This window comes from Chroicocephalus ridibundus, chromosome 11 (assembly GCF_963924245.1).
Source record: "Chroicocephalus ridibundus chromosome 11, bChrRid1.1, whole genome shotgun sequence".
In the NCBI taxonomy this organism is placed as follows: Eukaryota; Metazoa; Chordata; class Aves; order Charadriiformes; family Laridae; genus Chroicocephalus; species Chroicocephalus ridibundus.
The window spans coordinates 15,895,700-15,920,688 of NC_086294.1; the positions used below are offsets into that span (position 1 = coordinate 15,895,700).

The following is a 24,989-nucleotide window of genomic DNA, read 5'->3' on the forward strand; positions in this document are numbered from 1 at the left end:
TAATGGAAGCTGAGTTGCGGAGGAGCCTTCGTCTTGGTGATTCCTGTTCTGAAGTGGTGTCTTGGGATAAGGGCTTTTCATTTCTTTTGAAGATGCTACTAGAAGAAAACTCATTAGAGCAAGTGCAGTTACAAATTGCTGTGTCTCTTGTGGTTTGACACCAGTTTGGAGAGCGTGATCACGCAACGCAGCTTTCTTTCTGGTTTGCCGTGCGGCACCAGGGCATTTACCAGCCTGAAGCATCCCAAGTAGATGTGAAGCATTTAGGCTTTGGGATTTATTCTTTGCCTTTTGCCTTGCTGTGTGGTTTGACAGACTCGCGAGTCCTGCAGATGAATCCTTTCCAGGCACCGGATGTGATGGCCATGTGTCATGGGGTGTAGAAAACGCTCAGCTCCTGGTTTTCGCTTGGGGGAAAGGGAAATGCAGGAGGGTGAATGCCCATATCGAAGCCCACCTACAGGTAGGAAATGAGAGAAACATGAGTTCTGCTGGGTCCCCAAAATGTTAACAAACCCGGTGTTCAGGCAGAGCAATGGGATCAGTGAGCCCCCAGTTTTGGGGTGCTCTTGCAGAGGAGCATCGTGCTGGAGGCTCTTCCTGGGCTACTCAGTACCGGCGCTGTGGCAAACTCCCTCTGGGCAGTGTCTGTGCCAACAGCTTGGGCAGCTGGGTTCACAACCAGCCATGGACTAGGACATTAAAGCCAATAGACTGAAATATAATAATAATAATCCATTGAAGTGTGCCATCAGATGCGGAAGATCTCGCTGCTTCCAGGTGGAAGCGATGAGTTGTTTCCCTGTCCCAGAGGAAGAAGAGTTAAAACCTTATTTAACACACAGGTCCTGATTCAGCAGAGCACGTAACCCTGTATTTTAAGCATATGGATGCTCTCCAGAGCGTTCTGGGAGCTACTCATCCTTTGAAAGCAAAGCAAATAATTAAGAGCCTCTCTGAACTGGGGCCTCCCCACTTCTCACAGCGTTGTGTCCCGGATTTCTGGTGTTTCGCTCGTCCTTCGTGTTGTAGCGTATTGACCTCCAGTCTGGCTCGAAGGGAAGCCACCAGGCAGGAGGCTGCTGCTGGGCTGTGGGTGTCGAGAGGCTTTTTTGAAAGGCACGTTGAGAAAGTGGGTTTTGCTATAAAGTCACGGTGAATGGTGTGTTTGTATCTGGGCAGGAGCGCGCCTGGCAGAAGGTGAGGGGAAGGGATGGAGTATACATTTGGGACCCCACGTGTGTCATGCACCTAATAAACCAGTTCCAGCAAGTGAATAAACGCCCACTGGTGTCCCTGTGGTTGGGAAGTGGATTTTACGGTCAGCTTGAATTTTGGGCCTCACGAAAGACAACATATCAGATGTTTTCTATACATACATTTCATATATGGGTTATAATGGAGTTAATAGAACTTTCTTCTGGAATGGAAGCGGTTCTGGGTATTGATGAGAGCAATGCAGGGCATGCATAAAAGCTTTCCCGGAAAATCAGCTAGCACTCTAAGCGTGACAGGTTCTTTTGGGGTATTATTCCAACTATCAGGCTGTGGAGAAAAATAGGATTATTGCAGCGTTATTCCTGAACTTTTAAATAAAGTACAGGAGGGTGCAAAGCAACATATGCTTCATCAGGTTCTGAGGTAGAAGTTCTTAGAGCAAACTCATGGTGGCTGATAGCTGTAAACAAGCTGTCGTTACTTAAAAATAAATAAGAAATATCTGATTTGATAAAACTTGATTTATTCAAAAAGGGCTGAGGTGAACACACTTGAATTTATTCTCGCTTTCTACATTAGAGTAATTACTTGGAATTACACCAGTGAAATTTGGTTCAGAGGAGATAAAAATTGGCCACCTATCAAGGAATAAAATATTTAAGCCTGTTATGTAGTAGTTTAACTTACTTGAGCACAATAAAAGCTCTTGGTAACCAAGACAATGACATGGAAGTGTGATCAACTGTACAATTTCTGTGTTTTAAAAAAAAAAAAAAAGAAAAAAGCTTGCAAACAGGCTCCCATGTACACACATTTTGTCTGTGTGTTTGAGTGCGAGCCTGTATGTGTGTAACTGCGTTGTAAAATCTTTTCATTTGGATTAAATAAGTTATGTACATATATACACACAGCACGCCTGCTGTACTCTGCATGTTAAGGATGGATTTAGGGGTGCAGCATCTGATAGATGATCCACTAGCGAAAACCGGGGCAAAAATAGGTCTTAGGACTCTGTTTCTGGATAGCTGCAGTTCAGTGGTATGTTGAGCTACTGCCGTTCAAACCAAACCAAAAAAAAAAAACCAAAAAGGCCTTTGCCCACTGTTTGTGGGATACAGAAATATGGTTCTGGGGTTCGCGTAGTTTGATTTGGAATTGTGCCGTAACCGCAAGTTTATTAAAAATCAGCAACTCTAAAATAGCGTGTCGGCTAACAAAGTCAAGCAGAAGCTTTTAGAACAAAATCAGATAGCTAATAATTTAAACCAGTGGTTTTTGCCAGGGATCAGTGTTGGCTCAAACTGTTGCCATATTGGTAAAGAATGCTCCGAATTGTAGATTTCTGTAAAAAGCAAGGAGTGGGGATATTGTCCGTTAAAGCAACTACTGCTATAAAACTGTGTTTTATGGCTTTCAGAAGTTGTCTACTTTGTGTGCTGAACTCAGAGCACTCTGCTCTCCCCTTTCATTAGTTTACATATATTAATGATATTTATTTTCTCTCCTTCCTTCTCCCCATCTTGATTATTTTAGTTTCATGCCATGGCAGATAATGTCCTTTGTAGCTTAAGAAAGTTGAAAACAAATTCCTTAGGTATTTAGTGTTTCACATAAATGGTAACTTAAAACCTGCTCCATGATGCAGTAAAACATCAAAACCACCCCCAACAGAATCACAATCAAAAGTCTAAATAAACATTTTCTGTTTTCTCCTCCTGCCTGGCAGGACTCCCGCTGCATTACCGCGCAGCTTCAGCAGCAGTTGAGAGAAATGGGTCTGGAAAGTAAACTCATATCCCCCCAGCTTGGAGCCGTTAGGTAAATACACCGTGTTTTTTTACGCTTGATGCTATGGTTTCATAAACACGGGTAACAAGCTCCACCAGATGCCCAAATCGGAGACTGTTGTTAATGCAAATATCCTTGTATGGACACTGAATGGGTGGATGATGACATTTGCATACATACAGAGCTTAATCTGGAATCACGGGGCAATTTTTTTTTTTTTTGCACAAAACTGGATAAATTTGCTAAAGCATTCTCTCTTCAGTTCATAACAGAGCTTTTTATTTACAGCTATTCCGATTTGCATACAGCATATTTTTCAGCAATCTTTTCCTGCGGTGCCGCCTGTTTAAAGAGGGTCACATCCATTCACTGCCACATGGCAATAACGCCTTATTGCACGGGGTTTCTGGTGCCTGCTACTGCTGTGAGACATAGTTGCTCGCTAGTGTCAGACAGCTTGTGTCCTCCACGGGCTCCTCGCTTCTCGGAGCGATCTGTCGTAAGGAAGAGTAGCAAAAAAAGAATTTTTCAGCTGGCAGTTTATGAAGAGCACAATGAATGTCACAGTCAAGAGCAGAAAGAAAAACAGAATGATGTAAGTCACCAGGTCTGGCTTATTTATTTCCCCTTCTTTTAACACCCTGGCTGTCGACATGTAAAAAGCGGAGGAGCTCACGGGTCTCGGTGTGCCGCTCAGGTAGGGCGTGTTGGTCTGAATGATGAGGTGAGCTTCAGTGGCACTAGTTGAATTTAGCAATTCACTATACATGTTCTTGCTCAAATTTCCTCCACAGTTGAAGTAAAGCAGGAGAGCAAACGCAGTCAGTCTTTGGCATAGGAGAAGAATAATGTTCCTGCTTGTAAAAGGCTGAAAACCAGCCGCATTTTGTCTAAAAGCAAATTAATTCACTTGCACGGCTCAGTGACTTTCTTTTAAATCTTCTTGGCTCATATTTACAGCATTCACCCACAAATATTAATCAAAAATGATACAGGTACCTCGTGTCCTGGCCCTCGTTCCCCCAGCACAACTCTTTTGGGGAAAAGCGCTGGATCATCTGCTGGTCAGGCGGGACGGACCGGGAGCCCCCGACATCTGCTGGGAGCCCCGCTCCACCTGCATGGGAAAAGGCTCCGGAGCTGGCAGCCGGGCAGAAGGGGAGCTCACTCGCCGTGAAAGGAAGGCACGATGGATTTCCAGCTGGTTTTCAGAAGTGGGATGCGCACAAATCTGAGGTTAAATGGCATCTGTGGGGAGAGGCAGCTGCAGCTTTGAGATCCCGCTGAATTTGCTGTCGGGAGGCTCCGTGCTGTTGAAATCCCGGTGCAGTGAAGCATTAGTTGACTTTCTTAATCCCAGTTAACAGCATGCTGTGGAGCCCACGTTAAGAGGCTGAGCTTTCTGCTTGAGCATTCCAGGCACTCCTTTCGATTGCTTTGAGAAAAATAAATTAAAAAAATATAAATAAATAGACCTATATCCCTTTGTCCAAAAAAGAAACACCTCCCTGTGTTGGAAAAAAAAGAAAAGCCTCCCTGTGAATGGGAGGGGGGTCAGTTCTTTGGAAACCTCCTCTCTGCCCTCAGTTCAGCCGAGCTGCGAGGTGGGACTGTGCAGGGTTCTGTCAAATGTGACTTTTTCCCCCTGCCAGAAGCTCCACCGCAGCATCACTTGCCACCGTGGGAAGGGGAGAAGCGCGTGGTGGTGCCGACCGGCTCCGCAGCCCGTGGTGCATCTGGCAGTGACACGATGCTGAAAAGGAAGAGATCTTGTGCCTGAGGCTCCGGCTGGAGCTTCTGAGCTGGGGGAGGGCAGCAGAGAATGGGACAAAAAGAAGAAAATTGCCTCAAAACCTTTCTCTCTTCCTCAGACCTTTATTGTTAAAATCTTAGAGTAATCAGAAAATGTCTTTTTATTTTTTTTTTTCTTCTTTCTTCCTTCCCTATGGTCCCCAGCACCCTCTCCAGCCTGACAATTAGCATGTTAATTTTTTTCTTTTTTTTTTTTCCTTCATCAAATTGCTTTTATGCTGCTATTAGCTGCTGGCTGCTTGCCAGCCCCCTGTCTCAGCCTCTCGCTTCCATGCATCAGATAAGCGCCGTTAATACTTTTCTTTTAACTCATCGCAACTTGAAAGGGGCAGGGGGCAGAGCCAGGGCGGGGGCGAGAGGAGCGAGGAAGAGAGAGGGGCACTGGGTAACTGGGCAGAGGAAAAGTGGGGAAAGAGCTTCTCCAAGTCCCAGGGTGTGCTGATCCAAGCAAACGCTTAAAGCGGCTTATGAGGAGATATTGCAGCCAACAGTCCCGGGTGGTTAAACGTTCCAATTAGCCTAAGAAATGTTTCTGCTGGGAGAGGGGGGATGAAGAGAGGAGAAATCTTCTGGTCAGTTAGTTTTAAATAAAATACAATGAAGTCTCTGCTAGAGAGCAACACCTTCTGAGGTCCTGGTCAGTGTGTTCCTGATCTCTTGCCAAGCTCCAGGTGCTCCAGTGACACCCCTTGTGCCTCCAGCGGCTCTGCTGGGGCGGTTGAAGGCTGTCGCATCCTTGTTCACGTCCTTCTGCGTCTCTCCTCAGAAAAACCGCGTGTTTACCTACAAGTCTCGGGGACCTTTTGCATTCCCAGGGAAATCTTCTCTAAGGGCTTTCCTGATTTTTTTGTTTCTCTCTCTCTTTTTCCCTCCCTCCCTTCTTGCCCATTTTTCAGCCCAATTGACCTGACTCTTCCACGCACTGATCCAGGATGGATGGGGGGGGGTCTTTCCCTGCCTGTACCCTGTTCCTCCTGGGGACGCATCTCCTGCCCACAGAGCCATGGTAGTTACACCTATTTACTCTGTGCAGGTTCAAAGAACAGGGCGCCGAGGCAGGCAGCCAGCACAGGGGCTGGAAAAATCAACAGAGTCATAAAAAAAGCTAATATAGTTTGCAACTGTTTTACCTACCACGTCTTCATGAAATCAGAGAGTTTGTGAGCAGCAGCAGCACGGCACGGAAGTCTGGTAGGCTGGATGTCTTCCCAGGACCATCCCGTCTTCGTCTCCCTCTTCCCTGAACTGTTTTTGAGTTTAACCAGAGTTTGTGTCCTTTTTTATTTATTTACTGCATTGTTTTTATTAGTCTGTAGGAAAAGCAGGGAGGCATCTGGGGGCCGAGTCCTATAAATAGTGTGGACAGTCTTAATGTTTCGCATACTTGAGCAAAAAGTTTGTTATAAACAGCTTCTCTGCAAATGTTACCGACTGTGCAGGAGGAGGGAAAAACACTATAGAGGATGCATGTGGATTTTGTCGTTGTGGGTGCATTTTGACCTTGCAGAGAAATGTGGGTTTTGTTAGCCCTGTGGCACTCTGCTCGGTGACTCAAATTGGGCAGAGGTGGGGAAGGAAGGGCTCTGTCAGGGTGGCTCCTTGGTGGCCATGGGCCATGCACCTCCCTCCTTCCCCCCAGCCTGCAGGGATCATCCCCCCGAGGCATCCGAGGTGTCCCTGGAGGTGGATGAGACGGTCCTGTCAATGGGACAGTCACTTCACTGCTGGGAGGGGACAAACGGGCTGTTTGCTCTGCCGGGTCAGTGCCTCCCTACGACCTTCTGTGGCTGCGTGTCTCTCCCCTGCAAACACGGGCGCCCCCTCTGAGCCTCCTCTTTCCACCCCTGTTCACAGGCACACGCTGAGCCGGAATCTGTTTTGTTTTTTTTTTTTTTTTTTCTCTTCTCCCTTTTACTCCTACAAAATATTATCTCTTGCTTTTGGAAGATGTATTTTCTGCCCCGAAGATACAGATGTTCAGCTCCAGTGCCAGCGCTTTGGGTTGAGAACCGTTGCTAATCGTCACGGTCCAACCGCCCGGCGCTGGGATAAATCCTCTGGGTGTTTTACCAGCGCCCCGTGCGCACGCAGGCTCCGGAGCGCACAAAACTCCTCCTGCTTTTTGGCTGGCTGAGGCTGATAGAAACTGATGAGAAGCCCTGGGACTAAATCAGATGTGTTTTCTGCAGCACTGTATCCAGGTTTAATCTTAAAAAAGCTAAATTACCATAAATAATACCTTAATTGCAAAAATAAGAGCTGATGCTTTCCCTTTGTTCTCCTTAATTTGGAAGAGCATTTAAAGTCTTCAGTTCCTCGTAATTTTTCCTCATTAACTTATTTCTTATTCAGTAGCTTTGCTGTTTTTGTTGCTTGTTTTATTTTTTTTTTAAGGTTTCCAGCATTTAACGACTTGTTTTCATTAGTTTTTTTTTTTTTAATGTGCACTGGCAGCGGTGCTGCAAGGACAAACGCAGAGTCTCTGACACTGGCTGGACTTTAACAATAATAAACTTCTCAGTGTTGCAACTTCCTGGCGCGTTTGGAAGCTGGGTCAGCATCGTCAGCCATGGTGGCACCGTGGGGACAATCCCGGGGGTGGACAGGCTCTCCACCTACGCTGGTCTCACCCTTCCCTATGGACATGTCTTCCCCCAGCTACGTTCAACAGCAAGAAATTTCATCTCGGAGATGCTGGAGCCTCCTGGAGCCCCAGTTGACCCCGAGGAATTTATCAACAGTGGCAGTGACTTGGTGGCAGTTCTGGCCTGAGCTGAGTCTTGCCCTAGTGTGAAATAAATAGTGGCATAAACTATCCAGAGCAGAAAAAAGGGAAAACGGAGCCTGTGACCCTCGGCACCACTCAGCGGTTGCTCTCCGGGCTGGCAGGGCCATCGTATTTGCTTTAACGATCCTTCAGCCAAGCTACCACCAAACACCATGCAAATCGTACCGGGTGGGAACCGCTCGGGGTGGAGCCACGCTGTGAAAGGCTGGAGCCTTTCCCCATTTCCAGACTGGTAAATAATGCATGATCTCTCTCTCTCACATGCTTACGCAACCCCTACCACGATAAATATCAACCGAGGGAAATGAAAGTGGAAAGAAACATTATCTTTCTTAGTAATGCAACCATTTACAATCTGCGTTACGATCCTTCTGCTCTCAGGAGTGAGCGTCAGTCAGGGGGATGTTTCTATTAGCAGACCAGAATGCAACAAATCACAGGCTGTAACTTCCCAGTGCTGCGTAAAAGCAGCCTTAAAACCATATAAAGGAAATAAAATAAAAATAATATACAGAGATTATTTCCTTTTTTAATCACTCCAATGGAAAATACTTACTTCCAGGTGCCTGAGAATCAGATATTAAGGACGATATTTTCAAATGCAGGGGCATAAAATTGAGCACTAGACACCTAATCTGTGGATCTTGCCTTTGGTGCTTACGTATGGGGCTGGATGCCTGAAGAAATTAGTCAAAGTGAAAAGACGTCTTGAGAATATTTTGTTTCAAAAGAGCTTGCGCGTGCTATTTAAAACTAACTTCTAACAGTAGGTTTCTCAGGGTATGTTTGCACCAGCTGAAGCAGAAGCATTTAGAAAGTTTTCAGAGATGTGAAAAAGGGAACTTGTCTGCATGTTATCAAGGCTGTATCCGAATCCTTTGTTCTTCTCAGGGTTGTGAGGAGCATCGTGATTCACCAAGGTATGCTCCACCCGGAGGATGGGCAACAAGCATCCTGTGCCTCCTGCCATCCAGGGAAGCTTTGCCATTGCTCAAGTGGATGTAGGGAAATAACTCTGGCCGTTCGGTGAGTGGTGGCAGCATCCCAACCTCCCTGCCCTCCCATCACTGCTCCAACACACTGCAGCAGCTCGGTAGAGCTTCAAAGGAGTTTGCAGCACGAGGAGCTTCACCATAGCAAAAAGGTTGGTGTCCTTGTGTGGCAGATAAGTGGATTCCCCGTGTCCTGAAAAAAACCCCCTCACATTTTCTCTTTGCGACAGCTTGCTTGGTGCACACGGAAGGGAAAGCACAACTTGAAAGAGTTTTCCTGCAGCCAGGAGTGGGTGGGTGGGTGTCCAGTGATGCTCCAGGGGATGCAGCATCAGTATGTCCATGTATGTAGAACATAAGCAGGAGGGTACTTTGTAAGTAAAAGCAAAAGTTCTAATTGTAGAGAAAGGTTGTCTTTGGTACCTCCTTTACACTTGAATCGATTTCTAGTCGCGAGGCACTGGTTTGTGAGCTGAGCTGGGTGCAAACGGGGATGCAGACGCTGTGCTGGGCTCTGCGACAGCCCAGCTCTGGGCACCAGAAAGGCTTCTCCTGGGCCATCGGGTGTGTGTCCGCTCGGTCCTCAGACAGACGCGGCTGCTCTGCGGGCTGCCTGGACCTGTCACCTTCTGACTGTATCAGTCCCGTCTCTGCAGCGCAACGGTGCTCCCTGGGGCTGGTTCCTGCTCCAGGCTGTCGCTACCCAGGGAGATCTGTCCCAGAAGGGGTCTGTGCATTAACAGGGCTATGTGCCGGAGGCATTGTCTGTATTCCTCGTGTTTAACCCCAATTATTGAGGGTTGAATTCTATTTAAGAAAAGAAAGAATGAAGTGTTACAACTCACTGCGAGGTTTTAGTTTTGAATATGTTTTCCTTTTGGTGCTAGTAATCCCTTACCAGCCTGCAATACGAAAGGCAATGTCTCTCCCAGCCCGAATACGCTCTCCGGGTACCAGAAGCGGATTTGGGGAGGCTGTGGGGAATAGTGCTTTTCATCTCTCTCTGATCCATGTCTTTTCTCAAAAGGAACAAAGTGAGTCTTTCTCGAGGCTGCTGCACAAAACCCATCCCACCTGTATATATAACCCTCCTCCTGCCTGTCCCACCGGTATGCTGTAAGGCTTCATGTTTAACCATAATATTAGCTTCATTGTAGGGAATTCAGATCAGGAGGGGCTGGGGTCTCCCCATCATCTTTTGAGGAAGTGTTGATCTCTCAGCTAGAAATCCTCTTCCTCTGGCATTGCCCTGCTTCTCCGTACCTTCATTTTGCCAGCATTAAGTGTTTGGGATGAGACAAAGACTGTTCAGGAAGCTTCGCAGATCATCGCAGTGTTCTTTTATTAGCAGAGCCTGTCTTTGTTCATGGCTTCTCGCTGGTACCACTCACCTGTCTGGTCTCAGAAGTTTTTCCTCCATTCTTGCAGGCGCCTGGGCATGGTCTGTCGGTGATGGGCGGCTGCGGCTGTGGCTATCAGGCAGCAGATGACAGGTTGGGCAGACAGGGTTCCTCTTTCTTCTCTGGTTATTGATTTTGCGTTTGGGTTTTTTTGTTTTTTTTTTTTTTTAGGTCCATAATACCGATTGTAAATTTTGAGGGGAGTCAACACCAATTAACAAGGGTAAGTTATTAAAGCTAGGTGACCCCCTGGACATATATATATGGAAGTTTCTTTTACAGACAAGGGACACCCCCGCCTCACTGCACACATGCCAAGCCTGGGTACCTCCCTGATCAGGTTCTGTGCCACAAGGTGTCTATTTTGCAACCCTCTTCCCAGTTTGAAAAACGGACTTGATAATGCTTCCTTACGTGCAGGGGTCCGGAGGATTAATTACTGAAGATGGCAAGGTGCTCTGATGCTGTAAAAAAGACTAAAGAACCATTTAAAACAGGGTGGAAGAGGAAACCGAACCCTGGGAAGGATGGAGCTGAAATTTTGATAGGTGTGGACACTCTCTGGAAAGGTAAATCTTGGTCCCGTTGCTCTAACACAGCCCTCGTGTCCCAGCGGCGTTGGGGTTTGCTGAGTGTGGGCCTCCCTGCTTACCTGGGTTAATAAAGCAGTCGTGTTGCTCAAGGTCGATTATTTATTACTGGTCTCGGTGTGAGCTCAGCCTGCTTGCAGCATTAGTTCGGGGAAACAACGATCGTATAAAGGGGGCTGACTCGCAGGCCCTTGGAGGTAGGACCAGCAGATCAAATTAGAGACCAGCATAAGCACCCTTCTCAGATTGGGCACAAACTTCAGAGTTTTAGATAAACTTTGTTTTGGGAAGTACCAGGCTCTGAGCGTGGCTGGCTACCGCTTTAAGGCATGTTTCCATCCATGACTGCAAAAAAATTAAAGGAAAATTGAACACAGTGTTCCTCAGCGGGTCAGGGAATTGGGGAGTTTAATTGTTTGTGTGCTGCTTGATAAAGAAAAACAGTTTTATAATTTCTAATTTGCCATTCATAACAGCCTGACTCAACAGATCCCGTTGCTTATTATTTTTAACTCAAAGGTCTTCTTGGTGTTAAGATAGAAACCTTCTGTAAAACACACGGAGCACCTCTGGAAGCGGGTGGCCTGCCCACAGCAAGGGATGGTCAGTCCTCAGCAGAGCCAAGGTTTCCGTCAGGTGAACCCTTGTCTCCCAAACTAAAGTCATCTATCGGATGGCAGAACAAAAGGATTTGTTTCAGTTTTTTTGGATTAAATCCTTTATTAAGAAAAACAACCTCTTCCCTTCTTCTGCTCTCCGAAACGACCTGCAGATGTGCAAGAAAATGGTAAAGTTGTAGTTTCAATTCCTACAGCAGAGCTGATCTGAAAGATTTGCTCTGTTCACTGAACATATTTGCCCCAAAAGGTGGAAAAAGGCTTAGACCGGTACGTCAGGTTTCTGTGTCTGTTTATTGCTTCTTCTGTGTCAGAGTCTGAATCCTGGAGAAGGGCTTGATGTATATTATCAGCACTCTACATTTAGGCTCCATTTAATTATATAAGTGACGATACAATGTCCCTGCCTGGAGCAGACCCAGCCTTGAATCAGTCAATTTTCTTCATGTTCCACATTTCTAAGGCTCCTCATAAACCACGGAGCACCCTCTCCTTGTTTCTGTGGGAGGTGACTGGTCAGGCCTTTATGGAAAGCAAGGTTTGCTTTTGGTTATTTGTGTGTTTGTATACGCCAGGAGGAAGAGGAAAGCCCAGTTGGCAGGCAGAGATGGGAAAAGAGATCTGCGAGCAACAAGCCTGGCCGGCAACATCTGCTGGAAGGGAAACCACTCTTACTCATCTTCTTGGTTCTCCTGTTAGTGTGGCTTAACCTTGTAAGTCCTCGTCACCCTCTTCATTAACGCTGATGGCTCAGTGTCTTTGGCTCTCGTTACCTAAGACTAATTGTTTTTAGTCAAAGCAAGGTAGCTGCCTGTGGTTGCCAAAAGGGATGGGACCGCACCACGCTGGAAGAGCTCTTGCTTTGGGAAGCCTTGGAGAGGTGTTTCATTCATTCCGAGTCACCGGCCACCACCCAGGGAAGCTGTCAAATGCCCTCAGCAAAGATGGTCTGAAATTTATGCTTCTGGAATACACTTAGAAAGAAAATCTGTCAGTGTGTGACAAGGGTTATTTTAATAATCTAAAAGCTTATTGCTTCTGTAACATCTGCTCTTTCATGGAGCAAACAAATTGGCTTTAATTTCGTTGCTGTAAATTCACGAAAATAAATTTGAAAAGCCTGAAAAGCAGTATCACTTAGGCTAACAGTATTATCTTTTTCACATCTCTAACAGTGTTATTACAACTAATTATTACAACTAATGCCCCCCTCTTAGTAAAACAAAACTTCGCCTGACTTTGCAGAGGAAAACAGTGTTATCGAGTGCTGCTTCTTGAGACAGTGCGGGAAGATGTTGTTTCTCAGTCATGTTCCTTGCCTAGATAGAAGCAAATACATTCCCGTTGTATTTTAATTAGTTCTGAACCTATGCTGGTGAGAAATGGAGTACGGTATTGTTATTAAAATTCATGCTTTATTATCAGTACAGTTAGTACGGTCTCCGAGAACAGTAAGCTAAAGGACTTTTAAGTTTGGTTGATAGTGGAATTATCTAACTCTTGCTGTCATTTACCCCATTGCTAAATTTTTAAGTAGAGAGAAATGGTGCGATCATAAAGAGAAATCGTTATGTTGAGATCTTAAAGAAAAAGGTTGTGATCCTTCTCAAAGGCTACATCAGGCCAGCCATTAATTATGAATGCTCATTAATTATAACAAATTGTCTGCCATAAAATCTCTTTAACTGAACTTCTGACGTGAACTTCAGTAGGGCAATTCTGACAAATACAGAAGGGACTGTCCCTTTTAAAACGCTGGCATTTTATCTCTCGTGGCATCCATTTTTAAAATTAAGCAAAGTGACTAATGAAGTTAAGAAACTCATTCTTTAGAAGATCAAAGCCATAAAATTCTGTTAATTCCCTTGAGACAAAACTATGAATTATAGTTAAGAGATTTTTCCTTGTAACTTTTTGTTTCATTTTAAAACTCTCTAATTGTTCCCCAAGATGGTCTTCCTTTGTATTTCGCTGTAAACAAATTCACTGAAGTGTTGGGAACCTTAAAACACCTCTAGGACAAAACATATCGTACGTTCTTCTTGACATATATTCTTTATAAGAACCAAGAAGTAACACCCTACTCCTCCTTAATAAAACCCAGCACAGGCTGTTTGCTTTAACAGAGAGCTCTGCTGGCGTTAGAGTACACAGAATCCACGTTCATAGAAAGAGGGGGATAAATCTTGGTAATTTTGTTTAGCGTTTATACTTCTGGTCTGCTCCGCTCTGAGCTGCCTCGGTCTTCTCTTTTTGTGGTTCGAGACTCTGCTGAATGTTTATAGAGTAAATCTCAGCTGAATTTCTTAAAATCAGCCTTCCCAAGTCTTGTTTTTTTGTGTTCCCATCCATTTTAGGGGGATCCTGGAGAGTAGGGAGGGCTGGAGATGTTTGGCTGTTGAACCTTGGGAGCGCAGATGCCTTGTGTGCACAGGCAGTGATAACTGTGTGGTTGTGACACAAAGAAATTCAACGGTAGTTTTTATTTAGCTTTAACTGGCGTTTTTCACTCTTCCAGTGCCAGATTGTTCCACTGTCATTGCTGTGCCCTGCCTAGTATCGCTTTGGGCTGCAATATCGCAGATCTATGTGGTACCCACTCTGCAGCCTGGAGGTGCACATCACTTCAATTACTGACAAATTTCCATAGAAGTATTTTTCCCTTTGATATTTTCGAAAAACCTTGTAGGATGAAAATGTTGCGTCAATATTTTTAATGGTTATTTAGAGAGCAAAGTGTTTGGACATGCTTGAAAATATCGCTGGGCACCTATTTGCATGTGTAGGTGCTTAAATATCTGAGAAAAAACAACCATCTGCTGTCTCTGGACTCAGATCCTCAGAAAATTTGTAGATTACTGAAACGAAGGGAATTTAGGCACATACATTTCTTTTGATGATTTGTTCAACTTTTAATGTCTCTATCTCGAATGTGTGGAGGAAGAATATACAAAAGACTTCGAAAGGCTCTGGTAGCTTTGTACTGTCTGGGTGTGTTTTGCAGATAATGTTACGGAAGATTAGCAGGAAAAAACCCCCATATATTTCTTACCAGTATTCTGCCCTCCACTTTTAACATACATTTGAGCTCTTACTTTATAAAATAAATAATTGCTTACCTAGTGCCTAAGTAGTATTGCTGATTACTTCTGAGTCAATTAATTTCTGAAATAATTTTTAGCTCCCTCAAGCTGCTTGTCAGAGATTTATTTTTTTTTTCTTCCAGCATCTTCTAATAGAATTTCTGATTTGGTCATTCAAATTCTGCGAAACTCCTGGGTTGGCTATAAGAGAGGATTTGGCCTCAGTGTGCTGGAATACAAACCTTTTTGATGTTGGAGTCCTGCTTTATGCATGCCTTTACTTGGTGCAGGAGACAAAAACATTAGTACCCCGATGCAGAACGTTTCTTGTCTGTGCATTGTGTCATTGGGGAAAAACCCACTCCTAAACCTATTAGTTGTTCCAGCTTCTACAGGGGGAAGCCTGGGACAGGTAATTAGTAAAATTATATTAATTTCAGTGGTGGGTCTTTAAATATAGGACAATGTATTGATTCTGAACCTGTTACATGACCATTTTCCTGCAGTGTTGGCGGTATTTACTGCCAAAATTAATTAGATACTCATTGATGCTGGGCCAATTCCCTGACTTGCACATTGTCAATCAGGTAGAAATCCAAATGTTCGCCCACTCTCTAAACCATTTTCTTTCTCTCTGACACCATCAGAAGCACATGACACATCTTGTGGATCGTGTGGAAGAAAATCAGATATTCTTTTCTTTTCACTCCGATGGAAAAAAAAAAAAGCCCCATGATTCTCAACTGTATAATCGTTTCCTATAAAATAAATTACTTTATCTGTCTTAATACTGTCACACTTCTGTTCTCCAGTGATCTACTCCTTCCATCTGTGTGCATAACTGTAATCTTTTCTACACCTACTCTATGTACTCTCAAGTGTCAAAATCCAGCCTCAATCATTCCTGTCATTAGTCTCTTGTTCCTGACGGGATAGCGGGCAAAGCATCACGCTCCTCAGACCTCTTCAAATGATTTCTGGGCTCACTTTGTGGCGTTTATGAGAGCTATCGGAGATATGATGTGACTGAGTTTTGTTTTGGGTTTTGTCACCTAAAATTTTCTACTTATTACTCTTGAAAAGACCGGGTAGTTTTATTGCTGTGTGTGTCTTGTCTCCATCATGACTGCTGCTGCAGCTAAGCATAACTTGAGGAGATATCCACATTACCCAAATCCCGTGAAAGTTGACTTGCTGTTTCTTATTGAGTAATTCTGTGTGACTCATGCTTTGTTCTCTGATATAATTTTTTACACTCATTTGCAGAATATTGTTCAGGCAATTGAGCTTACTTACCCAAATCACCGTCTTTTGTAGCGAGACAGTGCAATCACTTTCCCCTTTCCCAAAGCCTTCACAAGAACAATGGGGTGGCCCATAAATGACGACCATCTTGTTTTCCTTAAAATACAGATTATACTTGGCTAAACGAAATAACTGCAGGAAAAAAGAAACCCTCTTGGAAGCTATGCATCTTCATACTTTAATGTGACGACGTGACTCCCCTGCTGAGCCGTGACCTACTTTGCTCACAAAATGCTCTCATTACCTTCCCCCAAACACGAGACTGTTGGAGCCTCAGGAATTCTTCACCTCGGGATCTGAAGTGTCAATCACTAATGAACGGTCCTGCAATGGTTTCCTCATGAATCGCTCTGTCGGGCACTGCGCTGCTTATCGCGTCTCGTGTAAATAACCCCTCTTCTCCTGCGGTTGCTGTTTGTATAATTTCTTGTCTCCGTTCCAGATTCCATCTTGCCCTCAGCATCTACCCCTCAAATTCAGAGCTGGATGAATTTTGCCATCTCGTGAGAGAATTTGATACTTTTTTGGACCAATTTTTTCTATCCGCTCAATTAAAATGTTTTGCTCTGCTAGTTCAAAACATTTCCCCCCCTTTTTTTTTTTCTTTCCTTTTTTATTATTGAAAAGGAATCCTTTTCCCCAACCCAATACATTTTGTGCATCAAAACTTGGTAGGATGCCTGCTGACGGAGAAACAGGAGACAAGAGATTAAGCATCAACAGCCGTGGGAATGACCTACAACATATGGGACGTTTGGTAATTATCCAGTCTACATTACGTAACACACAAAATCATGCAGCTCTGCTAAAACATGTAAGGAGAGAGAAGGAAAAGGATGGCAAGTGACTGCTCCCAAAGATAAAGGTCCTTAACACTTCACTCATATTTTTTGGCTCTTCAACAAAAGCCTAAAATCTGCTTGTTGGATTCAAGTTTGTCGCATTGCAAAGGCTTGGCTTTGAAAGATGTTAATTGACAAAAGAGGACATGTTTGAAAGATAAATATCCGCAGCTACGAATGATTTGCAAATGTGTGACTGCAGGGACTGGCTGTAAAAGGAAACCTGTGCTGGCCTAAGTCTGCCCCTGTTGGAGTCAGGGGAAAATTTCTGATGCGTGTCAGGAGACCGAAGGGTAAGCTGTGGACTTTCAAAAATCCTCCCACTCTCAATGTGTGGTATTTTATGTCCAAATGAGGCAGACACTTGTGCTTCCAGAGGGGTGAAGTCATCAGAGTAGAGCAAACTTACAGCAAGGAGATCTCTAAGGTTACGTACAGAATAGATCTCTTGGTAACGAAAGATTGGGACGTTCTGTCCTACCAACGTCAATGTTGAGTTGGATACTACAATACAGTGAAGGGGATGGGGCAAGTCTGCAGAAGACCCAACATGTGGCTGTTTCCGCTGTCACGGTTTTGTTCAGAATTTATTTTTAAAGACCCTGATGTTTGCTGTCCTGTCTTGGAAACCTGCTCTGCAGCCCTCAAACACATATTCAAATTCTTGTCTTAGTTAAGCGTCACAGCACTCGTGTAATGACTTGAGTTTGTCTATCAGGTTGTGCGTTTGCAACTCACAACCAAAGGTCCTGATCACGGCACTCCATCCACAAGGAAACGGGGCTCCTCAAGAGGACAGCTCAGCAGACCTGTGGGGAACCTCTTGCCTGGAGTCTCGGCACCTGCCTTGGTGCTAGGGGAAATGACTGAAGTTGGGAGAAAGACTATCCACTCCTATGATTTCTACAGGGAATTGTTTTCCCCAAAATGTCTTAATGTTGTTGAACCTAGTAATGCATTGGAAAAGCAGCTTGCATGCGTAGTGATTTAAGGACCCTGAGTTAATTTACAAACTCCTTCTGGGAGCTGGTCCAGTGTGTAATTTCCTCCTTGAATGTAACTTTGAACTACATTAAAGAGTCTTATTTCACATTTATCAGATTGAAATTTGGATACCACTATATCGTTGGGAAGTAGAACTATTGTATAATAATATATACCACTATTTTTTAAAACTTCTCTCTTTCTACAGAAGATGTGTACAGAAGTGGCAGGGTGAAGGTCAAGGTATTTATAAACCATGTGTTTCACAATACAAATTCACAGCCCAAATGATCAGTCCTGGAGTATTCTGCTACAGTAAGGTATAACCTTCCATGTTTTGAATGCTCAGAAGTCACCCTTTGCAATAATTCTCAAACTCTTTACTTAGCACTTATGAATTCATTTTGTATTATGCTTTGCCTGCTTCTGATATCGCTTTACTTGGATTTACAGAACTCATCCTTGCATACAGAAAGAAGCTGCCTGCACTCTATCTTCTAGGAATAAAAGGCTGTAATCTGCTGTACTTGGGTTAATAAATATTTTATTATTCACAGTTTCAAATATTCTCCTGGTGAATCTCAGCAGCTGTGCTTTCTGAAAATAATGCCTGATTGAAGGATGAAAATTGTCCTCCAGGTTGTGAGAAACAAACACATCCCAGCACTGCCCTTCCTCAAGAAACCCTCAAACAATTGCTGAAGCGTTGCTGTATTTTTTCTCTCACTGCGGTGTACTTCTACCCATTGCCACACATTGTATTGAGAGAACTTTATTTTTAAGAAATAAGCGACATGTAATAAATAAGTCTTCTCCGAGCTTGCAGGAGCCTCAGCGTCTTCCATGGCAGCCGAGCCAAATGGTGACATCCTGTGCTGTTCTCACCAAGCACTAATACGGAGCTCCTCAACTCAGGAGGTAACTCTGCGGCACTGTGGTGGAGGGACGATAACCAGATCCCTCTTGGTCCCACTGCTCTGGGCTTCCCAGAGTCAGCTGTGAGGGGTGAGAGAGGCTGCAAGAGGAGGAGGGTGGGGGGTAGACAAGGAACTTGTTCCTAGCACCATCCAGGGCCATCTTGGCCCAGAGATGCTCAAGAAAATAGTTCATCGAACACCCAGTTGGCTGGGTTAAAAAATCTGGTGTGGTACGCAGAAAAAAATCCCAGGAGGACACTGGGTTATAGCTCAAACCACAATCTGGAGTTCATTTATCAATAGTGGGTCAGGCGCTGCTTCCCTTCCTCGTTTCAAGCTGTTCCTTACTCTGCAGTCGAGTTCATTGATTTCACCAGGGCTACTCACGCTCCTAAATACAAACTGTTGTAAGCGAGGGTGAGAGAATTGTACCCTAATCCCTAATTTATGTTTCAGTCCTCTTTGTCCGTCCCCAAAAATTTTGATGCTCTCTACCCAGAGTGAAAAAGTGAATTATGTCAAAGATCTCGGGCTTAGTGAAAAGGCTTGAGTTGCTCTTTAAAAAAAAATAAAAAATTGTAAAACTACTTCTCAAAATGCTGCAGTTTCACTTCTCGGATATGCAATTTTCATTCTATTGAATTTTTTGACATATGGTTATATAAAGCATCTAATAGCAAACTCTATCCATTTACACCTTCCAGAAGGCAGTAACTTCAGGAGTTAATGCAAAATTATTTTTAGCATGTATTCAAGTTTATTCATGCTGAAAGGTGGTACTTATCTTTTGTAATTTTAGAGTAGTTATTTGAATAAAAACACGAGTATAGTTCCCTTTTAACTGCCATCTGACATTTGGGAGCTGGTTAAAACCTCTCCCAAGATGCGAAAATCTCAGCATTTTTTTTTGTTGCAACATCTCTGTGGTACACAAAATACCTGTGTATGTGCTTGGACCTACGTCTGTAAATGCATAAAATATAAGTGATCTCCCATATGCTGAGAGAATACTATACCGTAAACAATGAAATTATCCATCAGCCGGAAGAAAGTGCAACTTTCAGTGTTCTTTGTAGGAAAAGCTTGTTGAAGTTCAATTACCCTTTTGAGTCCAAATTCCTTATTAAACTGTCACCAGAGAGGCTGTTAGATAAAAATCTGTGGCTGAGTATTTTCCCTAGAGCTGGGTAAATATTTCTGTTAGACAAGTAACTGAGCCCTTTTTCAGTTCATAGACTACCAGTGCAGAGGTTGCAAGTTTCTCATGTTTTGGGGTCACCGTTTAGATAAGCCTTATGCTGTTCTTTCTACCCTCTAATGGAATAGTGAAAAACAAGGGATCTGCAAAATCAGCGTGTAATTTTGGTGGAAGGAGTTTAACTGTTTGGCCAACAGGACACGCAGGGATTTGGCTGGGACAGGCTAACACGGAGGCAACAGCAAAAGGTCAGCAAAATGTATTTTGCAAAATTTCCTTTGTACTGAGTTAGATTTACAAGAAGGGGAATATAAACCTCTCATTTAGAGATAACTGTGGGTCTGACACTGGAAAAAAGCTATGCAGTAAAAATAATAAGTGAGTCATGATGATAATGAGGATATAGTTATGCAATACCGAGTTATCCTTATTTCCTTTGCAGAAAATGCACGATTGTACATTTTGATATTCAAGATAATCTGGGTTGCTCCTACTTTTGGGCCTGTATTGATACCTCTGTGCAGTACCGTCTTGCAGAAGAAAATCTACCAAAATTCACAGAATAGTGACTCTCGCAGTCTCTTTCACAGTCAAACATGCCATAAAAGTATTTGTACTACTGGGTTCATCGACAGTAATGTTCAAAGAGGCATTTTACGATGTGTTTCTTCTCCTCGTCTATCTTTCTATTCAGTGCGTTTTGAAAGCGTTTTCCAGCTCGTGAGTCCTAACGAACCAGCCCTGTATGTGCTTGTTTCATAGAATCAATCACAGATTGAATACCAGGCTGGAAGGGACATCAAGGATCAAGGAAAGGGACCGCTAGGATCGTGTTTCCTCAGCAATAAACTCTCCTAACTCCCAAGCAGCGTTTGGCGGTCGAAATCATGTAGCTGCTGCACATCAGTGGAAAGCAGATTCACAGCAATTCCTCGTGATGTGACCAATTCACGGGAACAGGAAAGTGCGTCAAGTGACCAGTATTTGTATTTGACTCTCCCCTTGCAGCAGCTGGGAGGTTTAAGAGATCATTACTGCGAGCACGCGCTATTTTCTTAGACCGTTGACTGTGCATGGTGTCGGGGCAGTCGCGGCAGAACCGGCCGCTCCGATGGAGGAGGTTGGACCCCAGGTCTGCCCAGCTCCTTCCCGAGGGCTGTACCTGCTTCTCCGGCGGTATCCCAGCTCCTACGCGTGCCTTCAGGTCTCCCCTGCAGCTGCTCTGACCCCCAGCAGATGAGAGGCAGAGCAGGTGTCTCCTTCAGCATCCATAAAACCCCAAACAGGCCTTGCTCCGGCTGGGACAGCCAGGCTTAGCCCGTGCCGGCTGCAGCCTTTGGTGTCAGGGCGGAGGGAGGGGAGCTCATAAATTCGTTCAGATGTGCTGCTAATTTTCCTGCCAAGAGTGTGTATCTTTTCCTAATCATTCTCCTGAATGGAATATTTCCATGACTTGTTAATGGGGCTAATTCCAGAAGATTGTAAAGAGGTCCCAGGCTGAGTGAGCTATCATAATTCACGGGGATGAGACTCAGCAGCGCACATGGATGCAAAGAAAACTGAAGTAGTATATCCTCTTTCTCTCAGTTACGGGTATTTTCTCTTGAGTTTGGAATTTTCTTAGTGAGAAGAAGCTGCAAGAGATGCTCCCTCCCTCTTAGCACTGCTGCTGAGTAAGAAATAAACTTTGGAAAAACTGTTATTTAAATGAAGGAACCATTTTATGTGTGCAGTTCCCAGGGGTCCGGTGGGAGCTGTCGTGCTTTGCTTACCTTAATTTCAGTGTTATTTGGACTGTGGTTAATGTACTTAACTCTAAGCAGGTTACTGTTTTCTATTTACCATGTATTCTAGCTAAACTCCTTATCTTCAACTTCTTGAGAAACTGGGGGCTTCCTTACTGCAAAGCTCTTATCAAAGGCACTCCTGAGGAGTCAGTTCAGGTAATGTTTTTTTGCTTTGGTTTGTTGTTTTCACAGGCAAATATTTCCCCCTCAATATTATCACAAGAGTCCGTGTGAGCTCTCCCTGATCAGCGTCAGACATGGACCCTCCAAGATCTCCCATCGCTCCTGTCCCATCCCAGCTCCTGCTGCAGGTAAACTACATGTCTCTGTCTAACCCTTTTTAGAAACATTTATCATAAGGCTCGTGAGATGCTAGACTGGATCCTGCCGGCTTTGTTACCATCTCTAACACCCCTCTGACCTACGGCTCATTTGGAGAGTGGCAAGTTGTACCTGGAAGTGTCAGTACGCAGCCCTCCAGGTATGGCAGGGATGTGATTTATCAAGGACACTTGGACAAACAGAAAAAGCCCTCTGTGCACAGCTGTTTTATCCCTGTGGTGAAGTCAGGACAAGTGATCCCCTGGCTATGGAGAGAAATTAGGCCATATTTCTTCAGCTCCTTTGGAAATACCCACAGGTATGGTGGGACCCTTGAGTGTGATAAACCTCTCCCTCTCCTGATGTGATAAGAAAGTTGCTTTTATTCTGCTTTTCTTCCCGGGGAAGGGGCCAGTGCCATCCCTCCTGCCCCTTTACTGTTCAAAGACACATTTTTATCCCCAGCCAGAAAGCTTGTTAAACATAAAGGTCCATATATTGCAGTCTCTGTCACTGGTCCAGCCTCACCGCGCTAGTTTGTGTACACCAAGAGCAGAGAAACATCCCAGTTATCTGAATAGCTGCACTTCTGATCCCTCCTCGAGGGGTTCTCATCTCATTTCACCCCACGTACGCACCCGTGGCCCTTGCTGAAAGCCCCGCAGTGCCTGCGCCTCGGCTCCTCCAGCCGGAGCAGCAGAGCTAAGCAGAAACCAAAGCATTATTCATTTACCCCTGGGCCCTCCTCATTTTGCTAATCTCTTCATTGAATGAGTAATTGATAAATTGAGGCCATCTCCTTTCTTCCCTTCCCACCTGCACCCTGCCTCTCCCTCAAGGGCTGCGTCACTGTTCCTGCATCGCTGCTCACCGCAATTGCTCCGCTCCCACCGCTGGTCTCTGCGTTCAGTTTTATTGCGTTTCTGAAGCAGAGTGTTGAGAGGAATTACCTAAATCTGGAGAAACACCACCATGAATCAGACCCATTAGCTCCCTGATGTTTTATTCTTTTATTCCTGTCTTTAAATATATTTGGTGGGAAGTGACATGGTGAGGCAGATCCAAAAAAGTCGATATCGAAACTCCCCCAGCTAAAGCCCTGGTGCAACACGTGGGTTAACGTACACACCAGGAAACAGGCTCGTGTCTGCCCCATCGGCTCCTTGCTGCTGACAATTTTAAGTCTGCCAGGAGTGAAAGCAAGGCAGGAGCTTGTCCCTGGCCCTGTTACAAACATGTCAATACCAAAATTCATGTTTTTGTCTTGGGAGGGCTCCAAGCACGTGGCATCCGCAGGAACTGCTGGCAGCAGGTGGATGGCGGCGCTCTCTCGGGCTCTGGAGAGCTACATTACATGTTGCTTTGTTTTTGAGCTTCAAGAAAGCCGGAGCATAACCCAGCTTCTGCTTTTGCAGTGAAAATGATAGGAAGCTCCTGGCAGCAGTGCCAGGATGTTTCTAAATTGTCTCTTCCTCCCTCTGCCTTTTGAGTCTCGTGAGAAATGAATTGGTGTAATTTGTTTGTGAGTTAACATAAGGTGGCTATAGAGCTATGAAAGGTCTTTGCCAGGCTTAGCCCATTTACAACTTGTGAGAAAGTAATTTAATTAGTGGGAAACACTTCTACTAAGTGCATGCAAAGACGATTAGCTAGGATCATATTCCAGGCTCTGCGGCAGCCCTCGAGAGCCCAGTTTGGGGGAATATGGGATGAAGGGCTGTGGTGGGCGATGTGTCAGATCCTCCCTCAGATACATCAGGGAGATTCCTGCTCCCTAATCTGGTGTCTGGTACGTCTGACACAGCTCTGGATTTCAAAGGTCAAGGTGAGAACTGATTTTTATCAGTCTTTACAGCAGCATCCGCACCGCCCTACAGGGATGACCTGCAAGGCTGGGCTGATGGCCAAATTGCATGTTTCGGCTTGTCCAAGGGTGAACGGAGTCGGTCGAGGGGTGGCCCTGGCTGGAGGGGAGGGGGCTCTGCGGTTTGGGCTGGTCTCCTTGGCTCCAGCCGGTCTGGGTTCACAGGGGCCACTTGCTCACGACTCACCCAGCACCACGGCAGCTCGGGTTGTGCTGAGCTGCTGGGGGGCGGCGGGCGCCTGGCTCCCTGGGACCCCCCCCCCCAGCTCCCCGGGGCCCCCCTGGCTCCCCGCCTCACCCGATCCCCTCCTGCCTCTCACCCGCATCCAAGGCAGGACACAGAGGGGATGTGTTAGGAAGGACCTGAAAGCAGCAAAACATCTCTTCTGCAATCCATTTCAGGTAGCGATTTATTTTTTTTCCTCTATAAAGGACCCAAACACCTCAGAAGTTTTAGGGAAAATATTGCTGATCAGAGTATTCACATGCCTCTCTGCTAAACTAAGAAAAATGGGGAAAAAAATCCCAGCTCTTGGAGTTTTTTTTCTGTCTCTGTGTCTGGCTTTATTTATGCAATCCATCAAGAGGTATCTCACAACAACATTATTTAAGCTGAAATAGAAGACTCACTATTACTCTTGAAAATTCATAAGATAAACAGATTTGGACATTTAATTTTTTTGTAGCGAGTGGAAGAATAAATTACTGAACAAACATTGTGCAGAAAATATTTAAGCAAAGGAGAAATCGGTGTTCTTTGTATGGGATCTTATACCAGGACCATATATTTTGCATGTTCTGTTTATTTTTGTATTGGGTAAGATGAAGTGTGCAGTTTGTATTGTTTGCTTAGGGAATAATTTAAACATAGCTAAGGACGGAGCATCTGTCGAAGAACTCTTCAGTCAGTAAACAGTATAAGATATATTTTTATTAAACATACCCCAACCCTTTCCCTTTACATCCCCACTGCTGAGAACAGCAGGCGCATGAATTATCTTCAGCAGAAGGCAGCAGGCTTTGCTGTGCAGGAAGAAATGGCTGCTTTGTTTCAGAGCTACGCATGCATCTAAATGATTAGCTCTGCGAAGAAAAGAAATGAGGGGTAGAGCTAAAGCAGCTGGGTCCCAGAAAAAAATAATGCATGTCAAATAAGCGAATGCCTGAGGTGCCATCCTCCAAAGAAAGCAAAAGTGGGACTGGCCTGGTGGATAATAGGTTTTCCATTAGTGTCCCCAGGCCCAGCGCTTCACTGGGCTGATGTCGGCAGACCAACGATGCCGGTACCAAAAGGGTTAACATGTCTCCTTGAGAGATGTGCCATGTGCCACTATCAGCTGAAATCCAGGAGCGGTAAATGCCAACAGACACCATGCAGGACAAGGTATTCCCCAAGGGGGACACACGGAAGAAACTCGGGAAACACCGCCGGGTCTGGTATAGAAGGGCCACCTGGGGCTGTTGGGACTTTGCCCGCTGCATC

The 24,989-nt window shown here is 44.8% G+C and overlaps 1 protein-coding gene across 2 annotated transcripts; it reads right to left on the minus strand.

Annotated features, from left to right (window-relative positions):
• Positions 1 to 1,721: 1,721 nt before the first annotated feature.
• Positions 1,722 to 6,075, minus strand: SMIM32 (small integral membrane protein 32). 2 transcript variants are annotated; one of them, XM_063349529.1, is made up of 2 exons: positions 5,953 to 6,075; positions 1,722 to 4,441 (listed from the first exon to the last, which is right to left on the minus strand). In XM_063349529.1, exon 2 carries the CDS (start codon positions 3,773 to 3,775, stop codon positions 3,455 to 3,457), a length of 321 nt encoding a protein of 106 aa, XP_063205599.1. In that variant the 5' UTR covers positions 3,776 to 4,441; positions 5,953 to 6,075; the 3' UTR covers positions 1,722 to 3,454. The 2 variants fall into 2 exon arrangements, with proteins under 2 accessions (XP_063205599.1, XP_063205601.1); XM_063349531.1 differs by having other exon boundaries at positions 5,949 to 6,024.
• Positions 6,076 to 24,989: the final 18,914 nt, after the last annotated feature.

Excerpts from the sequence above, each read along its gene's own strand:
- SMIM32 (XM_063349529.1), bottom strand. The coding sequence starts at position 3,775 with ATGTATAGTGAATTGCTAAATTCAACTAGTGCCACTGAAGCTCACCTC.